Genomic DNA, 24040 nt, shown 5'->3' on the forward strand with positions numbered 1-24040 from the left:
ATTATCTATCTCCAAAATGATCTCTAGCCAACATGTCAATTGGCTAAAATCCTCACTTTGTGGAATCAACATTGACTCAGACCTTGCAGCCTTGTTCCTAGAAGTTCTTAGGTGTAAGGTGGGTGCCCTCCCTGCTTCTTAGCTTGGCTTTCATCTAGTTGAAACAAAACCCGGCCTTGTCAACTGGCTCCATGAAGGAGGAGCACCATCTGATTACAATCTAAAAGTCGCACTCAATGAGGAGGGAGCCAATAAGAAGGCCACAAAAAGGGATGAGGCCCTAGAGTAGAGCGAAGAGTTCAGCCGTCGTGGAATCAGCAGTGCCCATTGGACCCGCATAGGAAAGGATGGTATCGCCCTAAGAGTCCCAACGCCACGAAAACCAGCAATGCCCAGGCAACCACAAGAGTTTTTTTTTTTTTTTATAAAAGTGCGTGTATTGATAAAAAGGGGGAGGAAAATACAAGCATAGCTTTGGGGGCCTGACTCCACAACAAAGTGTTAGAGAGAAATACCCGCCTTAACCTGAGAGTCTGCCAGGTGATTAGCGGAGCGCGGAATGTGGTTCCATTTGCAGTTTAAACGAGAAAATAAATTACAATTTTCATTGAACATATCCCAATGACGCCACGGGGGTTGACCATGGTTAGCACACCAATTGATGACCACTTTTGAATCGCCTTCAATAAAAAGGGGGCCAGAGAGGTGGCTAGAGAAGATTTTGAGCCCGTGCAAAAGACCAGAGAATTCTGCAGTGGTAGAATCTGAGTTGCCGAGGGGACCAGCATATGAGAAGAGGAGATCGCCATTTCCATTGTGGATAACACCACCGAAACTAGGGCAGTCAAGAGCACATCCATCAAAATTGAGTTTTGTGTACCCAGGTGGAGGGGGGGCATGTAGCCATAGTAGGGGGGCGAGAGGGCAGAGACATCCCAACAATAGACTGCCAGTTTCCTCTGAAGTTTGAATCACTGAATTTTTTGAATTCTTTTCTGTTTAGGAGCCAGACAGAGACTTGGCTAGAGATTTGCTCAATCAAAACCTCAATAGGACAAGTTTTGAATTTGAATATCCTCCTATTGCGTTATTTCCAGAGAGCTCAGATTATATGTCCAATACAACAAGATAAGATCATTTTTCCTAATTTTGGGAGCTTTGTGCTGACGAGGGAGAGGACAATGTCAGCAATGTTTTCAAAGGCACAAAATTGAAGGCCAATTTTGTTTATAAGGGAAGTCCAGACTAGGTAGGCAAACTAACATGATAGAAGGATATGTGTTGCTGTTTCTGGAGCATTTTTGCAAAAAGGGCAGAGAGGGTACAAGACAAGGGTGCCCCGACGTATTAAAGAACCAAAAGTTAGGATTTTGTTTCTACAGGCAGACCAAATGAAGAATTTAGCACGTGGAGGGGTGAGCAGATCCCAAGCATAAGCAGCAGGGTGTTTTGGGTGGGCTGATGAGAGGTTGTTTAAGTATATATAAGCAGAAGATGTAGAGAAGGATCCCTTTGGGCAAGGAGTCTAGAATAGAGTGTCATTGAAGATATTTGGTTGTCTGGTTGGAAGAGTGTGAAGGAGTTGGGATGCAAGAAGAGCTTCAGGATCAGAGAGATGTCTTCTAAGATTGAGATTCTAGTCCCCATTTTCTGACCAGATGTCCGAGATATAGATCTCTGAGTTACCCGAGAGGCCAAAGATTTCCGGGAAGCTATTTTTGAGAGGGGATTGGCCAACCCACCAATCTTTCCAGAACTTTGTTGTATTTCCATTTCCAATGTAACATTTTGTAGCCATTTTGAATTTGGGGAGGAGCCGAGCTATTTTTTTCCAGGCGGGTGAGAGAGAGTGAATTCGCCCTCCCTCTGTCCAACAGCCAAAGTGGAGATTTGCCTTCTCCATAACAAAAGTTCTCCAAATCAAATGAGGATACATATTAAATTTCCAAATCCACTTAAGAAGCAGAGCAAAGTTTGTTGTGGATGTATCTCGGATACCCAACCCACCCAATGCTTTTGGCTTGCATACCTCCTCCCATTTAACCAGATGATATTTTTTTTCACCGTTTGGCCCACCCCAAAGGAAACGTCTCTTTAGGAGCTCAATTCTGTTTCTGATTGATGTTGGGCAATGGAACATACATAGATAGTAGTTAGGAATTCCTTGTAAGCATGATTTGATGAGAATTAACTTGCCTGCTTTTGAGAGGAATTTTCCCCTAAACCCTAAACCACAAGTGTTGCCATCGAAGTTAGCTCTCCTTTGCTTCTTGTTTTGTTGCATTATCTCTTTTGACATTGTTTACTCTTCGCTCCCCCAGGAGCTTCAATTGATTCCTTTTTTCTCACTATTATAAAAAATGAGATTATTACTCTTCATTACAGTATTTGACATTTTTAAAACGAAGTGGCATTTCAGGGTTTCATGTATACCAATTCCTAAACTCCATCACTGATCAGCTTACTATGATGGAAACTCAAACAACACCTTATTATAAATCTCCCAGCCTAATTTTGGGCTCTTTGTAGGACTTCAGGCCCGTTTCCTTTAACAAAATTTTCCGTCCTTCAAAAAAATAAACAAGTAGAATACATCACCAACCAACTTAATATGCTGGCTTCTCTGTATCGTTGTCTCTATACAGATGAGACCCAAGCCTCATAATAAACTCATTCATGGTGACTGCCCACTAACCAAAAATTTTCCTTCCCTCTCGAGAATGCCTTTTTATCCTACATAATTGAAAAAAACTTAGAGATGCTGTTTTCAGTCATTAAAGAAGACAAACAGAATCATGCATCTAAAAGACTTTAAGAAGATCTAAGAGCAGTTGGCATAGAAGGTAAGTGTGTAACCAATTAAATTAGATCCATAAGATGTAAATGACCACCCAACTACTCTACTTCAATCAGCATGAATTTGCTAGACAGTATAGAACATTATATCAGTTAATTGAGCCAGTTCCTCCCAAAATAACTAGCCGGAGTCCTCTTCTCAACCAGCATAGACATGGAATACAGCTATACATCTGGTATAGTTTTCTACCCACTAACAGTATCAACATCTTTTGCTTCAGTGTAACAGATTATATTAGAAAAAAAACAACTCTTTTTATGCGATAAGTTCTCACCTTCCCCACACAATTGGATATCCAAGGGCAGTGATGGTCAAACTGCTCCACACAACACTTACAAGATGGACAGTGCTTGGAGCGCACGGGTCTGATTATCTAATCACATATACAACATTCACAAAGATAAGATTACATATAAAAGAGAGGCATCTTAATTAATGAGGATTTACAGATGTAAGACATTATGGATTCTTCCAGCAGAAGCTGGAAACTCATTGCGACCAACCTTGCAGGTAGGACAAAGTTGGGACCAATTTCCTGCCCAAATTGAAGAATTATTCAAGTCAACATTCAACAATAGATCCTGCAAAACAAAAAGAATGAACAATGATTTAGGAATCCATTGAAGTTACTATTATTTATGTACTTTACCCATAATTTTTGTTTTTTTTTCTTTTTTCTTCCTTAGAAAATTACATTGATACTGCTTTCTTTTTTCTTTTCTTTTTTTGAAGAACACCGATGTTATAAAAGCAAGACCCTCCGGCTAGTAGAACCAGGGTCAACGGAACTTCCTAATTTAAAAGACTTTGAATCAGGTCAAAACCCAGTTGACAAGGCTGGGTTTTGATTCAACTAGCAAACCGGCTGACAAGTGGCTGGTCATTTGTAACATGAGTAGAGTTCTCCCCATATGACACAGAAGCACACCTCCCGTAAAAAAATAAAAAATAAAGTGGGGAAGGTGGTCTTATGCTAGAGGGGGAAGGGCTCCCACCCTTCCCTCCATCATGTGGGACTTTCGCATGGCAGAGGGGAGAGTGGACCCTTCCCCTCCACCTCCCTCTTATAATAATTAAAGGAGAAGCTTCCTTTAATAGCATTTTTTTGTAATTATTTTTTTATTGGGGAAGGTGGTTCTTATGCTAGAGGGGGATGGACCCCCACCTCCCCTCCATCATGTGGGACTTTTGCATGATGCTGGAGAGGGTGGGGCCCTCCCCCTCCACCTCCCTCTTACACATATTGAAGGAGAAGCTCCCTTAATAGTTTTTTTTTTTAAATGCCCTTAATAGTTTTTTTATATTATGTTGTTGTTTTTTATTTTTAGGAAAAATGACATCAACTTGTTTAACTGATGCTCAAACCCGGTTGACCCAAGTTCAACCAACGGTTAAACTTAGTTGACCTAGATTCAACCAAACCAGATTATGTCACCTGGTTAGTTTTATAATGCTCATTGATACCGCATTTTATTAACAAATATTTCTTTATAACTATTTCAAAAAAAAGTAAATATTTCTTTATCCAAATTTTACCATGCTCATTAAAGCCAAATTAAGAAAAAAATGAAGGTCACCGGCTGTAAAGTCACTTAGACATTTAGCATCATTACCATTTTGAAGCAGAATTAAGAAGAAGGAAAAAACAAACCAGAGTACTCAAGAAAAGTCAGAGATAGAAAAAAGGGAAACAAAAACTTGAAGTATTAGTTCTGCAATGTAACAAGTGAAAGCATTTTACAGATGTGGGTTGCAGTTCAATGGTCTTTGAGGGGGCTTTCTACATGTAGGTCTGGACTTCAAGTCTCCTAGGCTCAAGGGGGAAATCAGTATAAAGAATTGCAAGCTGTCCAATAAAGACCCAGGTTTTTTTTCTTTTTCTCTTTTTTTTTTTTTTTTGAGAAATAAAGACACCCTGGTTATACTAAAAAAGATGCAGATACCTCTAATTTGATACCAGGAAAAGGACTTTAATTAAAGCCTACTATTAGACAAGAGGTAAACTAAATCCAGGAAATCAAGGACCATGGTCTACCAGCCATAAAATTTGAATTTGAGCACAACAGTTATTAAATAATATATCTCTGAACCGTTTACAACTCAGGAATCTCATAGAGAAATAGTCAAATTTAGTCAAGTGGCTTAATGAAGGTAACATGAAAATGAAATTTCTCATTCTATTGCATCAGCTCACAAGAGGTGAAACTTGATTTCCTCATTAAGGGTTGATGTCGATTTTTTCGAAGATTATATCTGATTGGTAATGGTTTAGTGGCCTTTTTCACAAATTTATATTCTGATAACATATCTGATAGACCTCCGATTGGAGACCTCTCCTTCAAAAGCCTTTTTCAAGTGTAACGCGGATTCTCTGGAGCTTCATTTCTCAATTCTCAATGGAGGAGGTTGAAGCTGCTTTATTATCTATGCATAAGGCTCTTGCACACAATGGTTTTTACCTCCAAATCTTCATAAAAAAATGTTGGCATATTTTTTTGGAGAAATGTTGGCATTTTTTTAAAATGATCTTATTGCTCCTGTTGAGGATTTCCATTGTAATGGGGTTTCTTCTAAAGCTATGGGAGCATTTTTTATAGCTTTTGTTATAATAATAAAAAAAAAAAAACACAAGTGCTGAGAACTCAGGTCTTTTTAGACCAATTAGTCTCTTCTCTAGTGCTTATATGTTGGTTGTCAAGGTTTTAGCATCTGTTGAGTTCTCAATGCAGTTATAAATCTAAATCAAACTGTTTTTATAAAAGGGCATCAAATTCTTGATTGGCATTTACTGCTGTTCTTGCATTCATTCAATAGGTCTGATAGCCAAGGGATATTAATTAAATTGGACATGGAAAAAGCATTTGATAGAGTTAGTTGGGCCTCCTGGGTAGCATTATGGAAAAGAATGGCTTTGTTAGAAAATGGCAGTTTGGATGCATATTTATTTTCTTCTGAATCTTTTCTGTTCTCGTTACTGGGGCTGAAAAAAGGTTACTTTAAAGGAACTAGAGGATTAAGGCAAGGGTGCTTGCTGTCCCTGATGTTGTTTAACATTGCAGGGGAAGCCATATCTGTTATAGTTCAAACAGCTAGGTCTTTGGGATTGTTGCATCTCACCCTTCTTCTCTAGTCCTAGGCGCTGTTTATGCAAAGGAGAAGTAGCCCAACTGATTAGCATTTAGAACCTGTTGGCAATCTATGAGCTTGTGTCAGGTCAAAACATCAATTGGTCCAAGCCAGCAATAATGGTTGTCAATCACATCTTTGGTTGCTTCATATTTTGGTCTTCCCTTTGGACTCCTATGTTGTAAAGATTGATGGCTAGGAAAGGTAAGTTTTTAAGCCTCATGGGTAGGAGGACTTTGTTTGAAATCTTCCTTGGCCGGACTGCCTATCAATTATCTTTCTTTCTTACAATGTCCTGCTTCAGTATTTTCAAGAATTGAGTTAATTAAACTGTACCAACAACAACAACAAAAAAAAAAAACAAAAAAAAAAGAATTGGATCGATTATGTGTACCTGTTCTTATGGTGAGGTCACCAAACAAGTTCAAGAATCACTTGGTCAAATGCGAGGAGGTTTGTCTTTCAAAGAAGTTAGGTGGTTTAGGACTTAGATCTATAAGTCTAATGAATCAAGTTGTTCTCTTTATGTGCTTAAGCTGTGTTGGAACTGAGAGGGCTATATTGTGGAGACACTAAACTTAATGTCAAGTATAATTACTCTGAAAGTCTTTTAAGTTAATGTCAAGTATAATTACTCTGAAAGTCTTTGGCTGCCTCCAGATTATATTCTTTCTCGAGCTTCAAACCTATGAAAAAGCATTCTCCAGTTGAAGTCTGTTTTTTGTTGTTAGAGTAAAGTATCATGTTCAGAGCAGGTACTGTTGTAAGAGTTTAGACATAAGTGAACTTTAGCTTTGACTTTTCCGTTGTTTTCAATGTTATTAGAAATCCTGAGATTTTATTCTCACAAGGTTTTGCAAATGCTTCTTGGAATCTTAATTGTTGTAGGACCTTAAGGGAAGATGAGTTTAAGGGAGGTAAGTGCCCTCTTGTCACTTTTAGAGGAGAACTCTTTATGAGGGATTAGCCTGATTAGCTCTTCTAGTACTCCTTAACATGATTTTGTCTCTCCTTATCACACTTCAGGATTTGAAACCTCTCCCTTGGTTTGCAGCTTGACAGTTCCTCCAAAAGTTTAATGTTTTCTCTGGTAAAGGTATAATTGTGACAACGATCAGCTTGCAAAAAGAGGTTAAGTGCTAGCCAATATAAACTGCAAGTTGAGCAATGAGCAAGAGGAATATGTAAATCATATTTTTATCCCTTATTAGTTTGCTAGGTCCGTTTGGAGTTCAATTTTGCTTAAGTTTGGTTTCCAGACCTTCTTTCCATATATATTTTCGGATTTTATGCGCCAGTTTATGAAAAGCCTCTTTTTAAGCAAGATAGAATCTTATAGCAGTCAACTTTTGCGGACGTAGTTTGGGCTCTTTGAAAAGAAATAAAAAATAGAACTTTTAATGATAAAAGTAGATCGAGCAATGATTTAGAGGAATCTGAAAATCATATTTTTATTCATTGTCTGTTTGTTAGGTCCATTTGGAGTTCATTCTTGCTTCAGTTTGGTTTTCAGATCTGCTTTTCATCTATGGTTTTGAATTTTATGTGCCAATTTCTGAAAGGGTCTCCTTCTAAGCAAAGTAAAATCTTATAGCAGTCAACTTTTGGGGTGTAGTTTGAGCTCTTTGGAAAGAAATAAATAATAGAACCTTCAATGACAAAAGTAGGTCTGAAAACCAAGTTATTAGGGTTCCATTACACTCAGTTCTGGATTAGCAAGCTATTTGAATCTTAAGGTTTGACACAATTTATTAGGAGAATGCATTGGAAAGATATGGCACCTTCTTCTAAATACATAATTCTTCTTTTAGTGCAGTGGGAACATCTTATTGAAGGCCAGTTCGAATTAAACTTCTCTAGAGGTAATCAGGGCACCACGGGAAAGGGGGAATCATCAGTGATCATTTGGTACTGTTATTAGAGTGTATTTTTGCACCATTCAGCCAGTGTGGATCAACTAAAGCTTGACTCCACTCCCTTCAATGAGGTTTTAAATCTATTCGTGCCCTTTGGGGATAGAGGGGGACTCTTCAGTTGTTATTTCTTGGTTTGCATCTTAAAAAGGCTTCCTAGGAGGTTCCTTCACAAATATAATGAGAATGAGAATATCTGACCTATTCTTCAAATCAATTCGTTTCACTCAATGCAGAGTGATAATTCCATTCTGGATTCTTTGGCATGTAAAGGAGTTTCATTGGAGCATCCTGCAGTGGGAGAGACTCTTCTTTGATGTTCACCGGTTCTTCATTTCTTTTGTTGGTTTTAGATGGGTTTGTGGTAATTTTGCTGGTTTGTCGTGCTTGATCTTTTTAGCACATTTCTCATCTCGCTCTTGTAATCTTCCTTCCACTCTTTGAAGAAATTTTCACATTTCAAAATAAATATTTAAATTTTAGCCCCAATTACCATCATCTAAGCAATTAAGGGTTTGTCAAGAAGCCCCAATTTGTTACAAAATATCCCACATTATTTTCTTGTCCAAGCCTTTGGTGAATATATCACCAATCAGGTCAGCGGACCGAACATACAGACTAAGCACTGCTCCACTCATTACTAAAGTGATAGTCAACTTCTACATGTTTTGAACGTTCATGAAGTACAAGGTTGCTAGCAATAAAAATTGTTGCCCGGTTATCACAGTGCACAATCATGGCATCTTTGTTCTGAAAACTCAACTCCTTCAGCATATATCTGACCCATATAAGCTCATTGACCATATGTATTATTGCTCTATACTCAGCTTCTGCACCAAAATGGGCCACCACATTCTGCTTCTTACTCTTCTACCTAACTATGTTTCCTCCCACAAAAACAATATAGCCAGAAGTAGATTTTCGATCCAGTTTTGACCCCGCATAATCTACATCTAAATATACTTCCATCTTCAAGTGACCATGAAGTTCATACAACATACCTTTCCCTGGTACCCCCTTTAAGTATCATAATATTTTGAGCTGCCTCCAAATGAACTTTGCAAGGGTACTCCATAAACTAGTTGACCATGCTAACAAGAAATGATATATCTATGCACATAATAGTAGCATAAATAAGTTTACGTACCAGTCTCCTATACATGACTTTATCCCTATACATGGTCTTATCCCTGAGTTCTTCGCTACCTTCTTCATGAAGACTATGATTCAATTCCATAGGCGTCTCTACATGTTTTGCTACTAACAACCCATATTCATGTTGCATATCTATCACATATTTCCACTTTGTCAACACAACCCCTACTATGTTTCTGACTACCTCAATGCCCAGAAAGTACTTTAATGATCCCAAGTCTTTAGTTTGAAAGTGTCTAGCAAGATGTGGACAAGTTTCGGGAGATTCTTGAAATTACCTCACTTTTATCTTGAATTTGGTCTCACATTCCGAGATCCGCTAATTCGGTAATAGATATGCTTGCCAAGCAGGGAGCTACCCTACAATCGCCGGTTGTCAGGGATCTGCTCCCTCTTCTGTAATTTCTCTTGTTTATATAAATACATCTTTATCAAAAAAAAAAAAAAAGTGCCTAGCAAGATGTGCTTTCACCTCTTTAATCCCTTGTTTATCATCTCCGCATAACACTGTCATCCACATAAACTAGTAGCACCACAATACCTGTATGCCTTTCAACATGAACAAAGAATGATCACAGTGACTTCTAGAGAAACCTAATGACATAATTATTTTGCTGAGCTTGTCAAACCATGCCATAAGACTGCTTAAAACCATAAATCGCCTTATTCAACCTACGTACCTTCTCAATCTCCCCTTGAGCAACATACGCATGAGGTTGTTCAATATAGACCTCCTCTAAGTATCTAACTTACACATAGAATGTCTCAAAAACATTTTTAAATGGAGACTTGGTCAATATAGACCTCCCCTTGGTATATATGGTGTATATATGGCTACAAGTTATATATGGCGTATATGGTGTATATGGTGTATATATCGCTACAAGTTAGATATAGACTTGGTCTATATTGCATGTCCAGCAAGTATCTATATTGCTCGATGTATACACCATATACACCAAGTATCAAACATAAGCAGATAATATCTCAAAAACATAAACATCATATTTGGACATAGCCTATGGCTACAAGGCGAGCTTATACCTTTCAACAAATCCATCAAACTTTACCAAATTTGAAACTAATACTTCTAACATGACACTTTTTTTAACAATATTCTAACATGACACTTAGCCTATGGCTATCTTCCAAGGTACATACCAGACTAGTGAAATTACCAAATTACCCTTACAAGGATTCTAACAATCAACACTTTGAGGCATGTGAATCCAAGAGATCATCATCCTAGACTACCCAAGTCATCAATCTCATCATAAATCTAATCTCCTTGAGAAAGATTTCCTCCCAAAAAAACAACAACAATGCTAAATGCCATGTAACTAGGAGCATCTTAGAGGCATTGTTGGTGTAGAACCTGAGCCCTGAAAAAGAGTATGCAACTCAGCTTCCATGGAATTACAGTGACCAAAGGATACAAAGTATACCCAGTGGATGGCTCCACCAAATTCTTGTTACCTCGGAATGTTAGAGGAATTGGTGTTGTCCGGAAGCGTGGCAGGATATCTAGCTTCCTCTATCAATTTAAGCCCTCCATAGTAATTTTTCAAGAGACAAAATGTTAGGAGATGACCGATGTCATAGCTAAGGAACTCTGGCCGTGTCCTTCGATAAAGTGGGTGGTGGTAAACACCATTGGTTACTCCAGTGGCATCTTTGTCGCCTGAGACTCAGTGAATTTTGATTCTCTTAATGTTACTGCAAGTCGTTTTTCATTGGGTATCCAGCTCCGGGATCACTCATCCGGTAGAATCTGGTGTGTGGGTGGAATATATGGCCCAACTAGAAATAGGGAGAGATTTTTTGGGATGAGCTCAGTGAGCTTCATCAAACATGGAGACACACCCTGGCTATTTGCGGGTGAATTTAATGCTATATGCTACTGCAATGAAAAGAAGCCACCGGCAACCTGCATATCTGCCTCAATGCAAGGCTTTTCGGACTTCATTGGAGGATGAGGGCTGGACGAGATATCTCTTTCACTATACCTGGTCTAACGGCCAACAGCAACCAATTCTCTCAAAATTGGGCCATTTTTTTGCCTGTCTGGACTGGCTACAACTTTTCGGAAACGTCACTAGTAGAGTGCTCAATAAGGTTGGGTCTCATTGGCCTATCATGCTGACCACCTCTTTTGAAAAATGGGGACCTTCTCCTTTCCGTTTAGAAAACTCATGGTTGGTTGAGAAAAACTTTGAAACTCTTATTGATGGATGGTAGACTGAGGGTCCAAGCTTTTCTTTTCTTTCTTTTTTTTGAAAAAGATGTATTAATAAAACAGAAGAAAATTACAAAGTTTGAGGGAGCATTTCCCTTACAACCAGTGATTGTAGTGTAGCTCCCTGCCTAGCAAGTACATCTGCTGCCGAATTTGCGGATCTCGGAATGTGGGTCCAACAACAAGAAACAATTGAGGTAATATCTAAAATTTCCTTAAAAGTATCCCAGTGTCTCCACGGAGGAGAAGACACTCTCTCACACCATCCAATCACCACTTTTGAATCCCCTTCAACTTGGAGGGGCCCACTGCATCTATCTTTGAAAACACGAAGACCGGAGAGGAGAGCCTATAACTCAGCATTCATAGAGTCCGAAATACCAAGGGGGCTAGCATACGTGAAGAGCTGATTGCCGGAATGATCTGAAATTACTCCACCATAACCAGAAATACAAGGGTTGCCAAGAGATGAACCATCAAAATTTAGCTTGAGATAACCAGGAGCCGGAGGAGTCCATTCTTGCATGACCAAAGGCTTTTTTCCAATGTGTATCAAAGCCAAGTTTCTCCAATTTTCACGAATGGAGGAACCTAGATAGGGAGAGAATGCTTTCTTTGTTAAAAGCCAAGTAGATATATGACCCACCACTCTGTCCGCAACCCGGCCTATAGATTCACTTTTTGCATCAAATCGTCTTCTATTCCGCTCCTTCCAAAGCCCCCACGGGATGAAACTGGAACAGGCAGAGAGCATCATCTTTCCAAGACTCGGTATAGAAGTACCCATGAGTGATTTACTAAAAGTGAGGAGATCCGCCGCCATGCAGAATTGAAGCCCAAACTTACCAAGGATGCTTATCCACACCTTCCAAGAGAAACTGCAGTGCAATAGAATGTGTCTGGTAGTTTCGTTCTCAGAATTGCAGAATGGACATAAGGGATCAACTGAGGGTCCAAGCTTTGGAAGAAGGGAGTGGGCTCTGCGGTTCATAAAAGGAAAAATAAAGGAATGGGCCACAAGTCGTCGTACCTCTTTGGGTGCTGAGAAGGCTTCTCTCCTTTCTCAAATTGCTGCCCTGGACAAAGGTACTTAACTCCTGCTGAATTCTCTTCCCGAGTTTCTCTAAATACTAATCTCAATATCATCCTGCATCAAGAGAAGATCCAATGGAAGCAAAGAGCCAGGTTTAAATGGTTGAAGGAAGGCGATGCAAATACTAAAAAAATTCATGTCGTCGCATTGGCAAAGAGAAGATCCAACCGAATTACCTCATTATGTATTAATAATGAGGTAACGTCATGTTGGACCTCGATCACTAATGTACTAATTCAGTTTTTTACAAATTTATATTCGGAGGAGTGTCCAAACCGGCCAAAGGTTCAACACATCAGTTTCTCTCATCTCTCTCCAACAACTGCCTCTCTGTTAGAATCCCCTTTTTCTAGTGGAGAAATCGACGTGTCGTCTTAGGCATGGAAGTGATAGGGCCCAGGTCCTGATGGCTTTAATGGAGATTTTTTAAATAGGTTTTGGTCACGGCTCGAGGATATCATAGCAATGATACAAGGTTTCTTCAAGAATGGCATCACCTTCAACAACATCGGTGCATCTTTTATCACTTTGGTTCCGAAGAAAGCCCGTGTTGAGAAACCAAAAGACTTTCATCCAACCAGTCTTGTTACAAGTGCCTACAAAATCATTGCTAGGCTTTTGGCTCATAGATTAAAGGTTTTTCTCCCGATCGTCATCCACAAAGGGCAAGGCGTTTTCCTCAAGATGAGAGAAATTTTAGATTCCACAATGGTAGCACATGAGCTTATTGATCACTTCCACCGTAACAAGGATCCAAGAATCGTCCTCAAGCTCGATCTGGAAAAAGCTTTTGATAGAGTAAATTGGATCCTGCTTGATGAGATAATGGAAAAAATGGGTTTGGGCGAAAATGGAGATTTTGGATCAGAAGTTGTGTGAGTTCAGCCTCCTACTCACTCATCCTCAATGGCTCAGTCTGCGGATATTTCAAAGGGACCAGGGGGATAAGTCAGAGTGATCCGCTATCTCCGCTCTTATTCAACATGGTAGCAGAATTCCTCTCCTCAATGTTTTATTCGACTGTTAATCTTGGATGGCTTCCCCCTACTACTCTCCAACAGGCTTTTAATGTCCCCATCCTCCAGTGTGTGGATGACACCATCATCTTTGGAATTGGAAATATGGAAGGAGCTAGAAGGATCAAATCAACATTTTTGAAGGAACCATCCACCATAACATCAGCAAACATATATTTTGAGTTCTGGCTAAAGAGAATGAGCAAGGAAATCGCCTAGCAAACGCAACATCCCCATGCCAAAGATCTAACCAAAAAAGAGTTGTATTCATTCCCATTACACACTTAGAGCCTTATATAAGGCCTAAAATGCTGGAAAGTATGATTGAGTTGTATTCATTCCCATTACACACTGAGAGCCTTATATAAGGAATAAAATGCTGGAAAGTATGATAAATATATCTCCAAACAACAGAAACATGTCAAGTGGAACCTTCACCCATTCTCCTCTCTCAGTCTTCTTAATTTTTAAATTTTACAAAGAACATACAGCTCATCCAATATGTGGCATGTGATTTCAACAGAAATATGTAATTCAGCTCATCCAATATAGCAGAAATATTCATGCAGTGTATGACAACAACTATTTCTCAAAAACCTTCCAAAATATTGAACAATCAAGAGAAGATCACTTACATCCTCTGTGGTACCATTGGCTAATGCTTCTGATCTTTTCTTTATGTATCCTGGATCCTTACTACAAAAAAAATAACAGTTTTCTTACTAATACCATTTTGCAACATAAAATTATATTGAAAAATCTATCCACGTCACTTTCAACCGTTTTTCTTTTTTTTAAATGATGCAAAAAAAAAATTATTTTAAATTTAAATGATGCTAATTTTTATTAAGACAAAAACTCAAAAGAGCAATTCACAAAGGACTTTCAACCGTTTTGACTTCACTTTTATAGACTCTACACCATTAATGACAAATGAAACAATTTCCACAAAAACCTTCTTCTAAGAACAAAGAGAATTATGGCCAAGGAAAACAGAAGTAGGTGGCTATGGTTGAAAAGCTACCTGCTACATCTGTAAAACATTAAGAGTGTTCCAAATGCAAGAGAAAGAGCCATCCATCCCCAAAGTCCAACAGTAGCAGTTAACTTAGGAAAAGTAGGACCTAGCAATAATTTTATAAAATTCAGTGTTTGCTTATAGACTGCCAAATTTTCAATCTAAAGTCAATCATATTTATCACAAATAACATTAGGACAGAGACAATATACCTGCAAGAACTGAATTGACAAAAAGGACCATGAGAGCAACTAAAATAAACAAGAGAATAGGAGCATATCCCATACGTCCAAGCTTCTCAATGCAAAATTTGCCTTTGTAGGAATTTCCATGTGCCTTCTGTGCATTGAACTGAACAGAGGAAAAATATAGAATGTGTTCTGTTAGCAAAAACAAGGGGCAAAAGTACACCAAAGAAAATAGTCTAATCTTGCAACAAACAAAATAATAATAATAATAGTCAAAATTTTGAATGAACCCAATTGAAATAACCAAGGAAATTTATACAACGTCTTTTTAAAAAATTAAAGACAGAAATTTATACAAGCTAACCTTTAGATCAATTCAATTGTTTTTTTTTTTTTTGAAATTATGCTGATTTTTATTAAGATAAAAGCTCAAAAGAACAATTTACAAAGGGGTCAGCCTTCCCAAACAATGAGAGATTGCTGGGAAGTTCCGAATTTTTCCAATTTATCAGCCAAAGAGTTGGCTGGTCTAGGAATGAGATTCCAATTATAATGGATAGAAAATACAATGTCAGCAATACTATTTGTGATGGGCCAGTGGCGCCAAGGGGGGAGTTGTCTTTGAAACACCAATTAATAACAGTCTTCAAATCGCCTTCAATGATTAACTTGCCACGCAGATGATCCTTGAGGATTTGGAGGCCGAATAGAAAAGCACTAACTTCAGTAGTATTAGAATTGGCAATGCCACCCGGACCAGCATAAGAAAGAATAGGGTCTCCATTGTGACCTCTGAAAACACCGCCTGCTCCAGCCAGCCCAGGGCAGCCAATAGCACTACCATCAAAATTGAGCTTAATGCAGTCGCAAGGGGGGGATCCCAAATGGCCATACTTGGAGTTCTTTAGGGGCCAAACATATGGGCGATCAAGCTCCAATTTTCCCGAAGGGAAACACCCGATAGAGCGGCAAATTCCTTCCTTGTATTAAGCCAGTTCGAGATGAGGCCAACGGCATAAGAAACCGTGTTGTTTGGGGTTCAAGCTTTTGAGTTGAATCTCCGATTATTTCGCTCGAGCCAAATGCACCATGGAACATGCGCAAAACAGGCCAAAAGTATTAACTTGCCCAGCCAAGGAAGGTGAATCCCTCTAACCATCTCAAAAGTGCCAAAGAGGTCCTGATGTAGCCTCACTTGGAGCTCAATCTTCAGAAAAATCTTCATCCAGACTTACCATGAAAATCCAGAGTGTAAGAGGACATGCTGGACTGTCTCATCGCACTCACCACAAAGGGGACAAGAAATATCAGGGGCGGTGAAGCCTCTTCTATGAAGGTTGTCAGAAGTAGGAATTTGTCTCTGATGGCCGACCACACGAAAAATTTTATTTTGCTTGGCGCTGAGAGCTTCCAAGCCAGATTTGCCTTGTGCTCATGAAGACTGTAGTCTTGCTTTCTGATATGAGAGTCAGCAGAAGTAACAGTGAATCAACCATTAATGTTGGGCTTCCAAATCAGCTTATCGACTGAATGCTTCCGGATAATAGAACTATTGAGTCAGGTAAGGAGAGAGCAAAAAGTCAACGATTCCTCATCATTTAGACCCCCCCGCCACCTAGCCCCCTTAACTCCTCAAGACAGCCGTCAAAATCCCCCTCAACCCACCATAGCTACATACCACAGGAGAAACATAGGGCAGCTGCGACAATTACTTCAAGGGGAGCCTAGTGCTCAAGCTCACCTCCCTCGAGATCCTGAGACGGGCCTTTTCGTCTTCCCAGAACCGGGAGAACAATCTCAAAGGTTCGTAAAGGCGCTTCAACCTAAGCAGCACAAGTACGACCCGAAAACTTAGGTGCAAATCATGAAGCTAGCAAAAGTGATGGGAACTGTCTTCACAAGGCCTCTTCCGAGGGACAACCACCCCTCGAAAAATTCAAAGAAAAAGCAAAATGATCAATGATTGTGCTCTCATGGAACATTCGTGGAATTGGCTCATCGAGGCATCATGCGTCTATTCGTAGCCTCCTCTCCTCTACTAAATCTAGCATTGTCGTGCTTCAAGAGACTAAGGTGGTGTCTCTTCGTGAGAGAGCTCGGCTGGATCTCTGTGGATGTCGTTGGCTCGGTAGTGGCATCATTCTCATCTGGGATACCGGCGCCATTGAGGCGATGGATAGCTTTCGGGGTAGCTATGTGCTAGGAGTGAAGTTGCGTGACAAATGCTCAGGTAACATTTGGTGTCTAGTGGGGGCCTATGGACCTTCTAGACATAGCGAGAGACCACTTCTGGGACGACCTTCTGTCGGTCTATCAAAGATGGCATGTGCCACTTTTGCTTGCCGATGACTTCAATGTGACACGATTTTGCCACGAGAAGTCCCTGCCGTCTAGGAGGATTACTACCTCCATGAAGCTCTTTGCTGACTTTATTGGAAGATGGGAGCTCGATGAAATTGCTTTATTCAATCATTGTGATCTAGTACATTGTAAGCAGCAAGCTCGGTTCAAATGGCTTTCGGAGGGGGATGCAAAATACAAAAAAAAATCATGTTGTTGTCACTGCCAGAAGAAGAGCCAATAGTATCACATCGCTCTGTGTCAATTAGAAATGGCATCGAATCAAGCCGAGCCCGAACCTGCCTATGTTCGAGTCGGGCTTGATTGAAATATTTCGAACTCGAGCACGAGCTGAGCCTACCCTCGAGCCTAAAATTGTAATCGAGCTCGAGCCTAATAATTTTAACCGAGTTCAAGCACAAGCTCAAGCTCAAGCCGAGTTCGAGCTCCAACCTACATTTAAAACTTTGCATAAAATACATGTTGAATAAATTGTATATAAAATTATGCATACATTTTACATAAAATTGGGCATAACCTCTATATATTAACCATGCATAAAATTATCTATACACTATGCATAAAATTATTCATTAAAACTACATAATTATGCATAAACTTAATTCAATAATCAAACACAAAAACAGTCCTTTGAAAAGCAACGTTAGTTTTGTCCATTTTTACTCAATTAGATCGTTCTGATTTGAGGACTGGAAAACCAAATCATCGAGATAGAGAAAAGGTTTAAGAAAAATGGTTTTGGATGACTTAATCGCATGCCCATTTTCGTTTTTTCTTCAGAGCATGGATTGATACGACAACAGTTCTAAAACGCTACCAATATGTTCTTCTGAAAAACTTGAGTGGAGTTAGCATTAAGAGAGTACGTCATACAATAAGAGGAGCTACAAATTGCAGCTTCATCCAGTGTCATGCAGTTTCTTTACCAATTTGTACCTCAAACATGTTTATAAAAATTTCCAGCCTTCTAAAAAACAAGTAATAATGTTGAACCAAGTACTAAGGTGTAAGCATATTAACTCCACTGCTTGTACTAAACAAGTAAAGGCAGAGGCGTCGAGAGGGGGGAATGAGAGACGGAGACAAAAAAAGGGAGAGAAAGTTGCGGGAGGGGCTTGGCGGTGATAAGGATCGGTGACGGCAGACGAGGGGAGGAAGAAATCGAAGAGAAGAAAGTTGCCGATTGTTTCCCTGTTCCCCCTGATTCTAGAGAAGTTGAGATGAAGACGAAGAGAGCTCCCGCTCCCGCCTCTTGGGCCATCGTTGAGTTAACGAGCTGGCTCGCAAGCTTTCGAACCGAACCATGGTTCGGTCAAACTCAGCTTGTTAACTTAAATGAGCCTGATCTAGATCTTGAACTTGTTAACTTAAACGAGCCTGATCTAGATCTCGAACTCGGTTCGAGATCCAAATAAAAGGAATCAAACCGAGCTCAAGCCACTCTCAATCGGTGCAATGCCACCCCTAATCGAGAGCTTCGACGGGTGACCTTTCTTCCTTGCCCAGACCGGTCTACAGTAAACGGTGAAAGTCGTGAAGTTGGATTTTAGTGATTGTGTGGCAAGTGACGGGCTGGTTAGCATGGGGAAAGCTTGGGTGAGCCAAGTAGATGATCCTTTCCCCAGTCTAACCTGTACGAGTTGCCTTTAGTCAGTCCCACGCCACTGCTGCTGAAGTCTGCCACGTTACCTCATTTGTGGAAAACAGCCACGGTCCTTTTGCAAATGTCATAAATTACACACCATACAAAAATATCTTTCGGTCGAATGAAATCACTAACGAAGACAGCAGGCGCCCCGCGGGCAAAAAATGAATATCCACCGTCCACGTCTCATAAAGGAAAAAAAAACATTGATATGCGCTTGGGGTACACGAATGCGTCTTGGGGGAACAGGTGGCACAGCCTAGTGCGATCGGACGGACCAGGTTTGACCAACAAACTCCCTTTTGTGCCTTTTTTGCATTCATCCATTCATTCATGTACTCTATACGGACCATCTCTGAAAGCAAATATATCTTTGAAATGGCGTGGCGAGACAAAGAGGGAAAATATTGATCAGAGGTGTGACGCAGAGGTTCGAATTTCAGTAGCAGCAGAGTGAATGAGGCTGCCAGTTGGTGTCGAAAGCCGGCGGGACCATGGAGACGGTTTCTCTCAAGCGAACGAGGGCTGCTCGTCGGAAGAGGCTGGAAATCTTGTCGCTGAGATCTCTGACTCAGGGGTCCGACGGTTTGATTCGTGAGAAAGATAGCAAGAGGGAGAGAGGAGGGAGTTGAGCAGAGCGGACAGCGGCGGCGGGGTGACTGCGACGAGGACGTCGGGCGATAGTTTTTTTTGAGAGGGGTGTGGCGCGATTCGAACTCGCGACCTGACGCACCTAATGTAACTGAATACCACTAGACCAAACGGTCTTAGGTACGTCGGGTGATAGTGACAGTGATGGCAGAAGCATCGAGGGGGGAATGAGAGACGGAGAAGAGGGAGAGAGTTGCAGGAGGGGCTCGGCGGTGATAAGGATCGGGGACTGCAGACGGGGGGAGGAAGAAATCGGAGGAAGGAATCGAAGAGAAGAAAGTTGCCGACCGTTTCCCTGTTTCCCCTAATTCCCGAGAAGTCGAGACGAAAACGAAGACGAAGAGAGCTCCCACTCCTGGCTCCCACCTCCTAAGCGCCGGGGAGAGGCTCTGGAGTGCATCGGCTAGCTCATTCCAGCCAAAACCCGAGTTTGTGTCCTCAGGTATGAATAATCTGGCTAAAATGGAGGTTCCTCTTTTGTGGGTGATCCAACATTCCCGGCAACCACGGAAGGTAGTCACCGAGAAGAGGAAGATCGAGTCCCGTGACCAGAGCTCACGGTATTTCTCAGTTTCCGAGGTAGCTCTCTGGAACTAAAGCTTGAAGTTGTGGATCGCTTCTACTGGGACACGGATGAAAGAAAGTTTTGATCCTTCGACTGAGGAGATACGGATCACCAAACCTGATTTTCAGACGTCGGCTTAGGAGATACGGATCACCGGACCTGACACAGATCACAGTGGAGAAACTATTTTCTCCTATGCTGGGCCTGTGGGCATTACAAATTCTACCATTGCGGAGGTGAATGCCCTTCATCTTGGGTTGAAGATTTTCAAAGATAGACTTCAAGGGTAATTGCTGATTGAGGGAGACTCTAAAATGGTCATAAGTTGGTGCTCTAATTCTGCCATTCCCCTTTGGAGGCATTGGCCAATTACTTCTTCTATTACAGATATTACATCTTCCATTTCTTGTACTTAGAATCACATTCCTAAGTCAACCATTTTTGTGGCTGATAGGCTAGCTAAATTTGGAATCTCCCAACAATCTCTCATTGTTTGGGACGGCTCCCCTTCCTTGTAATTTTGCTCTTTTGAGCCTTCTAATATAACTCAGCACTATTTAAAAAAATAAAATAAAAAAATAAGATGGTTGTGGAAGACTTGAAGCCTGTTGAGTAATTTGAAGAGTTTTGTAGTGATAGAGTCGGAGACTCCCAACGGCCCAACAAAGGAAAAAAAGAGACGACAATTTTCGTCATGGATTACTCCTCCAAAGCCAGCAAGACCGGGGAAGCCAAAGGCGCTACCATCAAAATTCAACTTAAAGTGGCCCGCCGGTGGAGGAGCCCAGGTCATCATTACCGAAGGATGAACCACCCCAACTACCATGCCGTCAGTTCCCTCTAAGATTAGAGCCACTGAGGTAACTGAATTCTTTCCAACACTAGACCTGAATATAGCAGCAGAGTAGCCTAAAACTTCGTAGTATCAATGTGTCTTCCAAAGTTTGAGGACAGTAGATTGAATGAGACCACTTAATTCTGTAAGACCAATCACACAGAGTCCTAGTGCCACCCTAACTCCAGACCAGAGTCCTCACTACAATAATAAGCCTCCTAGATTGTGGATACTCATTAGATACTTTCTTCCTCTTTTTAAAAAAAAAATAAGGTGTACTTTCTTCCCCTTGTATGCCATTTTTCTGCTCGTCGGAATCTTCACAAATAATATTCTCTAAATGTCTTATGCCTTCACTCCCCTTGAACCACAACTTCTCATTTATCAAAGTGCATTGAACCAGCTATACACTAGATTCCCAAAAATTTACTAACCAAACATATTTCTTCTAAAAAAAAAGTAATAGTTCTGAATCGGAAGACCATAATTGGAATCACTGCTACATGTTTGACTTTAAGCATTTAAAATATCAAACCCGTGAGAGGATACCTCCTTCAATTATGGGATCAAATGGTATGTTTCCCAACCTACACAAACCATGAACTCATTTTAGATTATTATGTATACACACCTCTGGTTCCACCCAAATAAATGCTGTCTTATGTGCAATTTATTCCTACTAAAGTGCTTTGACTTGAGTTTCACATTCTATCATATCATTTGGCTCTCCTGCCTTGACCAGAATGCAGTGTGCAAACTATATGTTAATTATTATTTCTTTCATCAGTACAGCTGCATAAGTATTACTAATAGCATAAAAGTACGTACAAGGAAAAAAGCGACATGCCGATGACCTTTATCAGAGGCTAGCTGTGCAGGGGTAAACCCAGCATTATCTTTCAGCAGTAATTCCTCCTTTCCGCCTGCATGTACAAGTATAGTGCAAGCATCCACATTTCCGCTTATTGCAGCCCAGTGTAGAGGTGTACAACCTAACATCATTCGAATGCAAACATGATCCTCCAATCAAAGCTGTGTAGTACATAACTATAAATTTTCAACTATTTTAATTTTGGCATGCATGAGTTTGCAAAATTGAGAATTTATAACTTGTCAAGAGGTATTGATAGGATCACTGTTTTCAATTCTTACATGCATAAATGACTCTTATCAGTGATAAATCCATACAATTATGTTGCTTAATACTGTCAAGACCCCCATGCATCAGTAATACTAATTATCACCTTTTTTATTCAGTTTATATAAAATTGCAACATAACAAGATTTTTTTACAATTCTTGAATACTATCACTCATAGACACCATAACGCTGTGCCATTCAGCACCATAGGAGGTAAAGCATGCAAAACACATCATGGAGCACCAGAAGAGCTGATTCAAACTGAAAATTCTCAGTTTCTCTCCATCAAATAAAGGAATTTGAACTCCCTGGGCTTTTCTAATCTTGCAATTCTTAGATCACATCATGGAGCACCAGAAGAGCTGATTCAAACTGAAAACTCTCAGTTTCTCACCATCAAATAAAGGAATTTGAATTCCCTGGGCTTTTCTAATCTTGCAATTCTTAGATAGTACGGTTCTAAATCTGTGACATGCCCATTAACCAAGAAGAAATATGAATTCTATTTCCAAGAAGCAGCCAATCAACTTTAATAATGTTATCAATCTAAAGGTACTCCAGCAATTTACACGACTATCAAGAATACCTCCTGCCACTTAAATTTAGAGAAAAGAAGAAAAATTCCAGTAATCTCCATTTTGGAATAACTTAAAAAGATTGTAGCTGTTTTAAGAGAGTCGTCAACTTAAAAATGGATATGAAATTTAAATTAGGTCAGGTGGGGCATTTTTTTACAGAAAACATTCTCAATTCTTGTACAGAACCAAACATGATCACACCTGAACGTAAATTATTCGAAGCTGTAATATAAATCACTGAATTATGCAGGACATACATCACTCATGTAACAACCTTGCTGGCCATGCTGTAAACTCATAACAGTGTGGCAGAACATTAGAAGTTTCAGATAGAAAATACTTCACCTTCTCTATCCTGTCTCCTTGGGTTTGCATCTCTAAACAAAAGTAACCTGATGGTGTCTGCAAAGCCTTTATAGGCAGCCCTGGTAAACGATTGGATTTATCATTAGTCACGATTACTGATATCTTTAAAGCTGTACCAAGTTCGATTACACCAAAGAAAGAAAACTCATGCTCATATCAGTTAAAAAAGCGGAAGTTTTGAAATTTCACGCTCACTGGGAAAAGGATGGACATAATTATTTATTCCATCAGGCAGTATGAGACGGTTGGTGAGAGGAAGCTAATTAAACGACATAAGAAACAGCCCACGTATACGGTGAGTTTAAGCTTCATAATGACCGATTAATTAGCTCTTTCGTTTATTTACTTGCTACAGAATAACAAACAGTTTTATGTCCCCACATACCAATGCAACGGGCTCCTGCCATCATAGTCCGGTGAATCAAAATCTGCCCCATATTTGGCAATGATGTGGTTCAAAAAAGTTGTTTGACCGTACTGGGCCGCCACATGAGTTGCCTAACTCAAGATTACTCCAAAAATCAATTCTTGTAACAAAAGAAAGCGATTACCAGTTTTGAGTTTGAAAAGAAAGGGAAAACGCCGGCGTGAAATGCCAGCACACAAGGTATGATCACAAATTTTTCAAAGTTTCAAAATACAACATTTTACCCTGTAGCCATTAAGGTCAGCAGCCTCGACTCTCGCTCCATTCTGCAGAAGTACATCCGCCACTGGAATGGAACCACGTACAGCCGCCCAATGCAAAGCCGTTTGCAGCGAATTGTCTGCCGCATTAGCGTCAGCACCATGCTGCAACAAGAAAGTACTCCATGGACTTACCCCTCTAGTAAGAAAAATGAAAAGAAAAAGGAAAAGACAAATTCATGTAATATACGTCAATGATGTACTGCGCAGCACCGGCAAAATTGTTCAGAGAAGCCCACTGAAGCGCGTAGTAACCATTTACGTCCGGTTTCGAGAGGGAGCAACCGTCGATCTCGACGAATTTGCGAAGCTTTTCGAGATTTCCATACGCAGATGCAGAAAAGACGTCTGTGATAACAGGCTCGTTGACGTCACCCTCAACGGAGATCGAATTCGCAGTTGCTGCGGAGTCGGAAACTACTTCAATCTCCGAATTCTTTTGAGCCATATGAAGCGAAGAGAACTTTGTGAGGACTTGAAACCGAGGATCTCAGGAGCTCGTTTGGGCCTCCGAGGACTTATCCCAAGGGTTTCAAGCTGCTCGTTTGGTGGTGAAGCATATTAGAGAATGCATTTTCGATAGTAGAGACAAGAATCGGAATTGGAAGTC

General features: G+C 40.3%; 1 protein-coding gene across 1 annotated transcript in view; it reads right to left on the reverse strand.

The window, feature by feature from the left end:
• Positions 1-24032, reverse strand: part of LOC137953336 (probable protein S-acyltransferase 23) — a 38701-nt gene extending 14669 nt beyond the window's left edge. The window contains exons 1-10 of the mRNA XM_068800695.1: positions 23621-24032; positions 23395-23535; positions 23129-23241; positions 22723-22802; positions 21488-21651; positions 14627-14765; positions 14421-14520; positions 14032-14092; positions 3361-3438; positions 3132-3230 (exon numbers count right to left, since the gene is read on the reverse strand). Coding sequence (XP_068656796.1) covers positions 3132-3230; positions 3361-3438; positions 14032-14092; positions 14421-14520; positions 14627-14765; positions 21488-21651; positions 22723-22802; positions 23129-23241; positions 23395-23535; positions 23621-23878 — 1233 coding nt within the window. The 5' untranslated portion in view covers positions 23879-24032. The remainder of the gene's footprint in view (positions 1-3131; positions 3231-3360; positions 3439-14031; positions 14093-14420; positions 14521-14626; positions 14766-21487; positions 21652-22722; positions 22803-23128; positions 23242-23394; positions 23536-23620) is intronic.
• Positions 24033-24040: the final 8 nt, after the last annotated feature.

The sequence above is a fragment of the Aristolochia californica genome, unplaced genomic scaffold (genome assembly GCF_029961685.1).
Source record: "Aristolochia californica isolate CCGP_79_NKW_82.1479 unplaced genomic scaffold, dmAriCali1.0.hap1 SCAF_16, whole genome shotgun sequence".
NCBI lineage: Eukaryota > Viridiplantae > Streptophyta > Magnoliopsida > Piperales > Aristolochiaceae > Aristolochia > Aristolochia californica.